The sequence below is a fragment of the Epinephelus moara genome, chromosome 22, assembly GCF_006386435.1.
Source record: "Epinephelus moara isolate mb chromosome 22, YSFRI_EMoa_1.0, whole genome shotgun sequence".
Lineage (NCBI taxonomy): Eukaryota > Metazoa > Chordata > Actinopteri > Perciformes > Serranidae > Epinephelus > Epinephelus moara.
In genome coordinates this window covers 2230575-2241999 of record NC_065527.1, presented here as the reverse complement: position 1 = coordinate 2241999, position 11425 = coordinate 2230575, and the positions used below count along the sequence as shown (strand labels likewise).

The 11425-nt window shown below is 44.1% G+C and overlaps 1 protein-coding gene across 6 annotated transcripts in view; it reads right to left on the bottom strand.

Annotated features, from left to right (window-relative positions):
* Nucleotides 1–4997: 4997 nt before the first annotated feature.
* Nucleotides 4998–11425, bottom strand: part of LOC126384435 (1-acylglycerol-3-phosphate O-acyltransferase ABHD5-like) — a 9579-nt gene continuing 3151 nt past the window's right edge. For all 6 annotated transcript variants that reach the window (XM_050035529.1, XM_050035530.1, XM_050035524.1 and 3 more), the window contains exons 4-7: nucleotides 8454–8605; nucleotides 6896–7007; nucleotides 5627–5807; nucleotides 4998–5303 (exon numbers count right to left, since the gene is read on the bottom strand). In XM_050035529.1, coding sequence (XP_049891486.1) covers nucleotides 5175–5303; nucleotides 5627–5807; nucleotides 6896–7007; nucleotides 8454–8605 — 574 coding nt within the window. In that variant the 3' untranslated portion in view covers nucleotides 4998–5174. The remainder of the gene's footprint in view (nucleotides 5304–5626; nucleotides 5808–6895; nucleotides 7008–8453; nucleotides 8606–11425) is intronic.

The window sequence follows — 11425 nt, the reverse complement described above, 5'->3', positions numbered from 1 at the left end:
ATACAGCGAGTGCTGGACGGAGCAGTGAGTGACAACAACCCCGCCCACATTTAAGAGGACTGTCTGAACAGACCGAGGGTCTAGGTACCATGTCTGAAGACTTACTGCTGGTTCCAAAGGGACTGGACTGAAAGGGTTTGGTGGAGACGGGGCTAAACTCTCACACAACTCGTGCAGTGTTTCTTCCTCATCCTGGTGATCGGCACATCTGGGTGATAGTTAGTATATTGGTTAGTATATGTTGGACATGTTTCCATTCAAATCTCCTACAACTGCAGAGCAACATCGGCACACTGTCGCGTTCTTATGTATAAGTCTCTCTCTGGTGGCGTGCCGGTGGCTTAGTGGATAGAGCAGGCGCCCCATGTACAAGGCTGTTGCCGCAGCGGCCCGGGTTCGACTCCAGCCTGTGGCCCTTTGCTGCATGTCACTCCCTCTCTCTCTCCTCCCTTCACGCTTGTCTGTCCTATACATTAAAGGCTAAAAAGCCCCAAAAAATATCCTAAAAAAAAAAAAAAAGTCTCTCTCTGGTGCTGCTGTAGCTGACTGGCACACTGGGAACCGGCAGGTGGGTCTTCCAGCCCTGGTGTTTTAATTTGCGCTCGTCACAGTGACCGACTCGCACACCATTCCATTTGTTGTGTGACTTTGGTGAATCCAAAGTTACTGACGGAGGCAGTGAAGGATCAGCAGCTCCTGTGTTCAGTGATGTTAAATCACTGTTTTTCCTAATGGAGTCTGGCTTTGAGAAGAAATATTTAACGGCTTCAATTACCAGATGGAAATCTCTGACGTTAAGGTAAAGCAGTGAAATTAAACCACTTGACCCCTTCATATGGTTCATCTTCCATGTCAGACTCCAAACTGGTGGCGTGGTGCCTGATATCTTCTGTATGTAATATACTGTCTATAAATAACAACCCTGCTTCAAAAAATCTGAACTATCCCTTTACAGTAAAGATATTTCAACCTTTGCTGCATCCATTTTGACTATTCCTCTTTAATTTCTCACCACACTGTGGAAGTGCAAACAACAACTTCCAGGTGCCTCTGGAGATCACTGCAGTCCTGTTTTTAAAGTTTATTTCACCATGTTTACAGCCTCAGTTTATGAATCAGACATCTGAATACAGAATACTGATGATAATGGAATAAAACTGTGTGTATGAATAAATGAGTGAGGAAGGCCCAGCTGTACTTTTAAATCAGTGTAAACAAACAGTTGGGACAAGCGTGTTAATGTGTTCGGCTCCAGGACCAGATCGAGTTCTAAAGAAATCAATCGTTTCAATGAAGGGAGAGAAATTACCCGCTCTACAGGATTTTATGAATCAGCAGCACTTCAGTCTCAGTCCCGGTGATGTCACTGATGAGATGCCTTCACACAAGCCTCAATGTAGAAGCCTCAATGCCTCTTCGGATCCATTTCACTCCTCCTGCGAGGTGAAGAGAAGTCATCACGTCGACAGCTCTTCCTGTGCTGCGTCTGCAGAGAATAAACCAACCAGCTGGCAAACTCCAGCTCCACTCTGTTAGCTTTTCCTGATGCGCTCAGTCAGAATTGAAACGCTGTGATCATGAGTCTCTGACGCCTTTGGTGTAATGTGAGAGCTGTGAGGAGCTGTGAAGTGCTCTCTCTCTCTCTCGCTGCATAAAGGCTGAGGATTTGGGGAGTTCTGGCAAAATAACTGTACCTCTCAGATCATTGGGAGGGAACTCACTTTCTAGATAGATATTCCTTTTATTTAACAACACAGTCGTGCTGCAAAGACTTCACTGAAATATTGTCCTTTTTTCTTGTGCAAATGTCAGCGAGGCTGCCAGCGCGGTGGTAAAAATAAATCTGTGGACTGTAAATATCATCAGTCACTCATAAGCAGACTATAATTGTTTGGACAAGAGGGGAGAGGAGCTGTGTGTGCATACAACTCACACTAGTGGACGACACATGAAAAATGAGCAGCACTGTGCGGAGCTTCTGCACTGAGGTGATGGACACCTGCAGTATGAGGCTGACTCCATGTTCATGTCATAATTTGTGTTCAGGTATCGAGCGGTTACACTGTGACTCTGACGCCACGGGTTAGGACCCAGAATGAGTCACAATAATCAGTGAAATGTCAGTTTGGTGTTGCAGATCAGACAGAATGAGCTCCTGATGCTCTGGCTGCACAGACCTGTATGTGGTGGTGCTGATTAAAGACAAACTGAGAGCTGATAGGCTGCCAGCAGCAGCAGCAGTGCAACAGTGTGTGTTTCTGTGTACACACCTTTTATGTGCAGTTATTTCAGGCCTTCAAGCGTTCAATTAAATCCAAACACAGTATGAAAGCTGCTGTCACTTTTCTCACTTGTTTCACCTTTCCTAATGAAATGATTTGGAGCCCATGTGACTCAGTGGGTGACGGAGAGAGAGGCATGATGAATACGCCTGCAGGCTTATTAAGTGAGTATTATGGATGGAGGCCTGGGCACATTGTGCATGCACACCTCCGTCCCGAGAGGCCGTGCACACACACGCAGCTCCTCGCTGCCTTGACAAGCAGCCAGCCGGCGTCTTGAAGAAAACAAGCAACCTATAATTACCCCGTCCAACCACAGCATCACTTCCTGTAGGTCAGAGATCCAAAAGACTCGGTCTCCGTGGCTACCCTGTTGCCAGGAGACAGTTCGGGTGGGCCGGGTTGATGTCTCAGAAGTGACAGAGACGGGCAGAGGTAACAGAGGCCAGGATTTAAAAAAAATAACACGTCTCCAGAATATCGAGTCTCTGCTCCACTACTGAGCTAAACTGCAGCCGTCACACTGTTGGAGGCGCTCATGGGAAATGAGAAGTCACAGTACTGAAGGTGTCCTGCTGAGGGCTCTTTAAACAACTGTTTGCATTTTGTGTTTCTCACCAAAAGGCCTGTGAACATTTCTGAGGTCTAACAGATGTGCTGAATGAATTTCTTGCACAGGAAACACTTTTGTGAAAATTTTAAATCATGCAGTGTGTCTTCCTTTCCTTTTCTGGCACATTGCCACGCCAATCAGTGGCTCTTTTTGCACCGCCTGTTCAAGGCAGGAATTTCACACCATTATGCCGCCTCACCGTTCTGTATAAAAGGCACAGTCATGGAATGAGCGGACAGTGTAGTAGTAACAGCCCCGAAACCATGTCTGTATAAACAGGAGCAGAGTCCTGCACGGGTCCAGCTTTTGAAAACCTGCCCCCGCCCATACCTGTAAAGCTCAGCACCAGAACCGACCTGTTACCTGTCATCATGTCTCAGTCAAAGCTGCACCATGATCAAACCCCCCCAGGCTCCAGTCCCTCACATGAAGCTGGTTCTCCGTTCTTGAATTGGACGTCTCTTTGACTGGATGGTGAAAACATTCAATCACTGCCAGGTTAGGAAACATGTTAGCATGCTCCTTCCACCACCATCAAACCTCCAAAGGATCCGAACTCCATGTAGGCTGCCACCTCATCCTCGGGCTGCAAAGTTTCATGGCTGGAGTCCTCCACGTCGGTGACCAATGTGACCACGGGGTCAAAGGTCACACTGGTGTCACTGGCTTTCAAAATAAAAGGAGCTGCAGCTTGAGATTTAGTTGTTAAGATGCTACACATATACTGCACAGCTTTTTACTTTGGTTTAGTATGAAAAATCTATTTTTTTGTTCTCACCCGCTGCCCTCCGTGTGTAGTTCATTTTTAGCCGTGAATGTTTTTACCTGCTACACAGCTTTTTGCGGGTTACCTGTATTTTTTCAATTTTATTTGGAAATGTTAATAAAATTTTTCTAAAATGTTATCAACGTTTTTTTTTTTTGGACATTTTCTTAAAAACATTTGGACTTTTTATTAACTTTTTTCCTGACATTTTAATAATATTTTTTGAATGTTTTATCAACATTTTTTCAGACATTTTGTTTACATTATTTTTGAACATTTCATTAAATTTTTGAGGAAATTTTGTTATTTTACCCCCAACATTTTAGTAATATTTTTTGGACATTTTATTTTGTTTTAATCTAAAAAATAAAATATATATCTTTGTTCTCACCCGCTGCCTGCCCGCACATAATTAATTTTTACCTTTTTACCATTTATACATATACATGATTTTACCCATTATACAGCTGTTTGAGGGTTACCCATCAGGTACCCGCCAACCCTATCACCATGCAGAAGGAAGCGTGCATCATCATGGACGAGAGGCTCATGGTCAGACAGCGTGAGTTGTCAACATTAATGGCGTCCTCCTCAGTTGAGCTGTAACGTCAGCTAACTCAGTGGTGTTAGGAGAGTCACAACTACTCCAGATAATCATACTGAACAAAGCGGTGATATTTTACATACGTACGATTGTGAAACTTCAAAGCTTCTTAAACATAAGCCTCACTCAACACAACAACAACAACAACAACACAACATAACAAGAAACATGTTTCACCAGACACCATCAGGGTCCTAAAAACCAGGTTATAAAAAATGCCGTGCAGATGCACAGCCCTGTTTCTCCTGCTACACTCATTCTGTCACTGCAGTTGTGACTTCACAGAGAGCTGCGTGAGGCTGCTCTTAAAGCATCACTGTCCAGGTCTCCTGAGTAGGTCACTCAGCTCAATATGCATGTGAGGCCGCTCTGTTTGGGATTCACTGTTCCCCCTCTGCAGAGAAGAGGGGAGGAAACGTGTGCACGCTGCTACTGTGCCGCCACCTGCTGGACGCTCTCGGTCACAGGGCCTCCAGAGGAGCGAGGAAGCTTCCTGAAAAACACAGCAGCCCTTTGCCCCACACACTTCTCCCTCATATCTGTCACAGAGTGGGTGAGAGGTCAGAGAGAGAACAGCCTGTGCACTCTGCTTAGACCTCAGCCCAAAACAAGATATTCTCTGATTCTCTGGAGGGAGGATTTCTCTTTTTTCTCAGAATTTCGAAATGGATGCCAGTTTGCACCGACTGCTCCGACCTCATGATGGAGGAACAAAACACTCAGTGAGCAACACACACTGCATCTCACATTTATTTACAAAACTTTACATGAGGTTGGACAAAGAAACCCACGGCACCATCTGACCTCAGGAATGATAAGTGACGAGTCCTCGGTCAGCGCTGCTTCTCTTCTAAGAGTAAAGTGCATGATGAAGAGGCTGACGGTCGCACAGCTGAGGCTGTGTTAAAGTTAAACCTCTCGCTGCTTCGTGCCCTCGTTGTGGCTCGTCTTCTCCAGCCTGTTGAGGATCTGAAGGACTGTCTGGTTGAAGTCTTCAGGCTGGTCGGCAAAAACGTAGTGGCCTGCTCCTCTGATCACCTGACACACAGAATTTGAATTTTTTAATTTAACCTTTCTTTGAAAAAAAACTCTTGAGATCAAAAATATCTTTTTAAAGACGACGTCAGATACAGACAGACAACACAGAACAATGTTGATTTATATATACATATAGATCCCAGGGGACAGTTTTTGTATTTGGAAGCTGTTTAAATGTGTAATTAGTAGATTTGATTTAGTTGAACTATTAAGATTGTAACAGAATCTGAATCTCACTCTGAGTTACTGTTGTTGTTCACAAACTAAAGGAATGAGAGATCACTGCGTCTCTATTAAAGACATTGACATGTAAATGAACCTACCTTGATTTGCACATCCGGCCTGGTTTTCTTGAACGCGTATCCAGAGTCACTGTCGATGCTGGAGCGTGATCCGTAGATGAAGGAAATGGGAATATCGGCCCGGACTTGTCCGATCCTCTCCAGCATGGGTCTCTTCGCCCAGCCGTAGGGAATGGTCATGTTCTTAAAGGCTGTTTCTCCACTGAGAGAAGAAGAAGAGAGGCATCATGTTGGAGAGAAATAAAGCACCAGTGCACATCATGTTGTTTCTCACCTTAACAGCTGATGTTTTTGCTTTATTAGATCAGCTGAGAGCTAAATCTGATTTACCCAGGACACATTTTTTTTTTTAGATATTTACAGGTTCAACATTGGGCCTGTTACTACACAGGTTCAATTCCATCAATCCCTGAACAGCAGCCTCTAGATATTCTACTTCCAACAGCTCCATCTCTCAAAGGCACAATATCTGTTATGTGTTTGTCACTTTTTATTAATTAATCACAGAAAAAATAACACGTTAAAAAATTAACGCTGATTCATTGCGTTCTGTGGTGCCCTTTGACCTAGGGCATAATTAAAGGCCACAGTGGCTTTGTCACATGATGGCGGCAGATGAGACAACGCTGCTCGGCCCTGTGAACGGAACATTTACAGATGAACTGTTAATAGGTCCTTTCTGCAGTAAGGAATTTTTGTACCATTGGAGAACTTCAAGCCTGAAATATCACCTCGACATGAAGCATTTAGCAGCGAACCCGGAGGTCCAAGCTAGCACAGCCTCTGATGCTAACGCTAGCAGTCAGCCTCGTCAAGCCACGCTCGACCAGGTGTTCAGACTGAGTCAGTCTACCTGTGACTATGGTACCAACAGAAGCGTTCCTTAGCGTCCCCATGTTTGGTCCCCCCTCTGTTGGGGTACCTAGCACACAGATCTGGTACTAAAAGGTGGAGCTGTGAACACTGCAGTCTGATTGGTCAGTAGAGGACGGTCACTCTGCTCAGGGCTGAGTTGTGGAGACAACCTTTAAGGTGGAACGTTAACCAATTAACCTGCATGTCTTTGGACTGTGGGAGGAAGCCGGAGTACCCGGAGAAAACCCACGCTGACACGGGGAGAACATGCAAACTCCACACAGAGGGGCCCTGGGGTTCAAACCAGGAACCCTCTTGCTGTGTGGCGACAGTGCTAACCATGCTAACCACTGCACCTTCATTTCCTGTACTTTTGTATACATGTTCTCTTAAATGTGGAAACTAACAAATAAAGCAGGAAGAGAACCCTCTCACCTTGGAGTCTGGGCGTTCAGGTGGTAGATGTAGTCAGATACTGTGTTGTCGTCAAACACAGAGGAGTATTTCTGTTTGAAATCCGACCGGATCGTCTGGACCAGCATCGGACCTGAGAGATATTCATATGATAACTGCAAACACAACCAGAGCACTGACACGACACCTGGCAGCCTCTCCTGACCTACACATTGCATTTCATGTTTTTCAGAAAGTCTTTCAAAAGCAGGTGATGGTGAGAAAGACTGGCTGAGCTGACGGGGGGAAAAAAAACCTTTCAATGTTCATCTTTTTCAGTCAGGTGAAATCAGAGCGATGAGAACACAGAGCAGTTAAACAAAGAGCAACTTGCTTTTCATGTTGGGAGGCAAAATGGTTCACAGGGATCTATTTTTTATTTGGAAAACAGTGTTAAAACAATAGGTGTTTTCGAACCAGAGGATAGAACTGGGTCTGCACGATATGCAAAAACAATATTCCGATTATTGTGACAGGAGTCGCAATTTTAGTGGGAATGGTAATTTTTGCATAATTTTCAAGGGAAATAAAAAAATTAAAATGATGACGTGAGTCTGTACCAAACAAGCAAGTTCCTTCACGTCTGCATCTCTGTAGCACCACAATGCTTCATTTACAATGTGACATGTTTTACCTTTATCAAAAATTGCGGCTCCTTCAATTTGGATATTTCACTTGGTCATATTGTAATTGACATAATATTTCGATTAATTATGCAGCCCTACAAAGAATCCCTCCTTTTTGTTGTATCTGTACCACAAGAAGTAGGAATAATCTACGTAAGTACGGTGGCCCTGAGAGGTCAACACAGCGCAAATAATCAAACACTTTTAGCAAACAGACAAAATGAAACACTTAATAGTGATGCACGCACTTGTTATGGCCGCAGTTTGTGACTTATGTTACTGACGTCAGCTCTCCGTCAGTGGTGTTTGTGGTTTATTTTGACACTGTGACTGTGTAAGAGAAGAAGAAGCCGGTAACAACATGGAGAAATCTACATCCAGAGCCGTGACTTTTTGGACGGACCAAATGTACAGAGCTGTAAAGTTGTCCACCATGGTAGCAGTTAGCAGCTAGCTAACCGTAGCTAACTTGTTTGTCCATTGTTTGGTCTGTGACGTAATAGGTCAACAGGAAAAAGGTCCAATACTAACAAGCTGAAAGGGGGCATATCTCCACCTATCGTAGAGGAGTCGCACATACTTGGCTCAATAAATGGATTCCCCTCCCGTGCTTGTATACTGGGACAAGGACAGTAGGCCAGTTAGATGTCCTCGTCCAGCTGGGACTGTAGCTCCTCTTCACTGTAACTGGGAACAGCCTGAGCGAGTCTTTGACACTAATTAAATAGAGCTTTTTAATTTTGCAGTTTTTATGTTTAAACCGGATACACATAATCACGATTCAGAAATGCCAAACCTCAAATTATACTGAATATAAAACAGAAGGAAGAATCTGAGTGTGTTAATGTTCAAGGATGTGTGTGTGTGTGTGTGTGTGTGTGTGTGTGTGTGTGTGTGTGTGTGTGCGCGCTCACCTAGAGGCCCAGCCAGTCTGAGTCCAGCCAGCGGGTTGAAGGGGCTCATCACAGCCCCGACAGCTCTGATCCACACTGGGATGGAGTTGTGGTTGGGGTTCTCTGGACGTGCTGGGAACCCCCATGGCTCCACTAGCAGCAGATGCTTCACCCTGCAGACACACACACACACACACACACGCAGAGTTTCTTGATTTCAATTACAAATCCAGATGGTGGAGTGTGACAGAGGATGTAAAAAGACAGCAAACACGACCATTTCACAGAGTTCTGAGATGTTACATAGCAGGACTACATTCTCACTTGGCATGAAGCTAAAAGCTAATGTATTCCTGACACAATCTAAAGTAGCTCTGAACCAGTGAACCGAGTGCACCAATAATCTCCAGCATCCTGACAGATATACCAAATTAAACAAATCTACATTAACAGTATCTAAAGCTTTGAAGCTCTACATTTAAACCACGGTGTATAACAACACCTGGCACTGTGGTAATGTGGAGGGCAACTCATTAATTAAAGATTATGGGACATTATTTTCATTTCATTAAATATATTACGTTGCTGCACTAAAATGATCAACTCCTTCTCCATATTTATCACAGACTGATGACATGTGGTGCGAGCTGCTGCGTTCAAAAGCTGAACCCTGTTTATCTCTTTGCAGCAAAATGTATCTAGTGGACTGAAAATGCAATTTATTATATTATTCTAGTAAAGTTTAATTTGCATTTGTAGCATTAATAATATTTATATAATAAAAAAAATGGACACTTGGCACAGTGTGACGAGACGATATTGCCACACTGTATCGATTATCTCCCCCTCCCCTGGTTATTTCTATGGTTTACAACAGTCCAAAAATATTATTGAAAATGAACAACTGTCCCAAATTCAAACACTAGAGTCCTAAAATTAAAAACTCATGATGTCATAGGGTTTAAAGACTGGAGCTGCTCCATTGATAATGAATGTTAAAACATGTTCTAGATGACAGTGAGCACCCAGGGGAGCGTTCTGAGTATATGGGAACATTTTCTGTTTCACAACTGAGGACGCTACAGAATAAAGATCATTTGGGTTTAAAGAAGGCAACAAACATGAGTCCACAAAATTAAAGCACCTTAAAGGGATAGTGCACCCAAAAATGAAAATTCAGCCATTATCTACTCACCCATATGCCGAGGGAGGCTCAGGTGAAGTTTTAGAGTCCTNGAAAAAATCATGGTGTGGGTTAAAATGAAAAAGAAACTGACAAACACATAAGCCGTGAGCCTGCTTCTCCTCAAGCCTTTCCCAGCTGACCCAGAGCCGGTCGCGGCGCACCATCAAGGTAGAAATACGCCCGCTGGGAGCCGTTCAGCACCGCGGACCGTTGAACTAATGGGCTGTCGGACCAATGACATGGACCCCTCTGTACACCGCGCTCACGTGTTGTAAGGAAAATGCTCAACTTCAGCAAACACTGAAATGAAGAGACTCGGAGAACCACAGAGAAAAGTTACAGCCAACGGGGTTACTTTAATCGCAGAACTCAGCATACAACAGTATACTAGTCTACACAGCAAAACAGTGAAACAGCGAAACAGCCCTGAACAATCACCCTTCAAATGCTTTTATAATGGACGTCTGCTCGTTCATGTGCATGTGTGTGTTTGTGTGTGTGAACACGCTTGGGTCGTATTCCCTGGGAATCTAAAGTTCTCCTGATTTCCTACTTATTCCTAGAGCTGGACTTCGTGCGTCAATACTTCTTGTCTCCTTTGTCTCTCTGGCATAAACAACCGTTCCTATTGTGAAACTTGGCACATCTGTTCCAACGGTCAGGGCACCCTAACCCAGAACATTCTATTTCATTTGACCTCCCAAGGCTTGACTTACGCACAAATACTCAAATTATCAAAACACCTCTTATGGGTCCTTTTTACTGCCAAATCTGATATTTGACCAGCTGCTTCCTAAACCTAGTGTAACTGACCTTATTTTTCACCTTTGGTATAAAATGATACATTATCTGCCTCTACAGTGTGTGCGCTTGCGCGAGACCGTGAGCCATGGGCACCACCTTCATGTGTGTTCACGTGCTTTCGCTGGTTTGGCATGCGAGCGCACACATGTGAGCGCGGTGCACAGGGAGGCAGTCAGAGCTACAGGCTACAATGAGGCTAAAAACAGAGTTCAAATGAGGTTTTTCCAAACAACTTTTTATGTCGGGGCTTCAGGACACTTGGATCACTACGGACGAGCAGTATGGAGATATTTTGTAGTTTCAATTATGTGTTCTTGGACGTTTGAATCTGGGGCGCCGTCAGACTCCATTAGGTGGAGTTGTGTTGCTACCTCCTCTCCCCTTGGATCTCTGCAAGTGATGTGAGGACTCTAAAACTTCACCTGAGCCTCCCTCGGCATATGGGTGAGTAGATAATGGCTGAATTTTCATTTTTGGGTGCACTATCCCTTTAAGTTAAGATTCTCCTTAAAGTCCTTGTTTACGTTTCCTCAAAATAAAATCAGCTGCGCAAAACACCTTTAGGTCATCTCCTTAAGGTTTCCTTGAGATGTTCACTTAAGTACAGTACAGGGCTGCCCCTCAACTAAGTCATCATTACGGTCCATCAGTTGAAGAGTCTCCCGCATCAGATGACAGATCAGCTGTCACAACCACCACCAAGTGACACTTCTGAGGAAGGCGGAAGTTTCCGCCGAAACATGTCAAGGTATGTAAAATCCTAACATGTCTGAGATAAAAGAACAACTAAAGTCATAGTCTCCTGCATGTTTCTGATATGAATGTAATGATGAAATGATATATTTTGGTGGTTTGAGTTGAAGGTGTGAGAAAGAATAGTATCAGTAACATTGTTAACACTGTGCTACATTACAGAGAAATACAAACCGTACTAATGAACCTTCATTAATATAGGCCTATATTTTATCTCCAAGTGCACGTCACACACTGAGCGAGCCGCCTG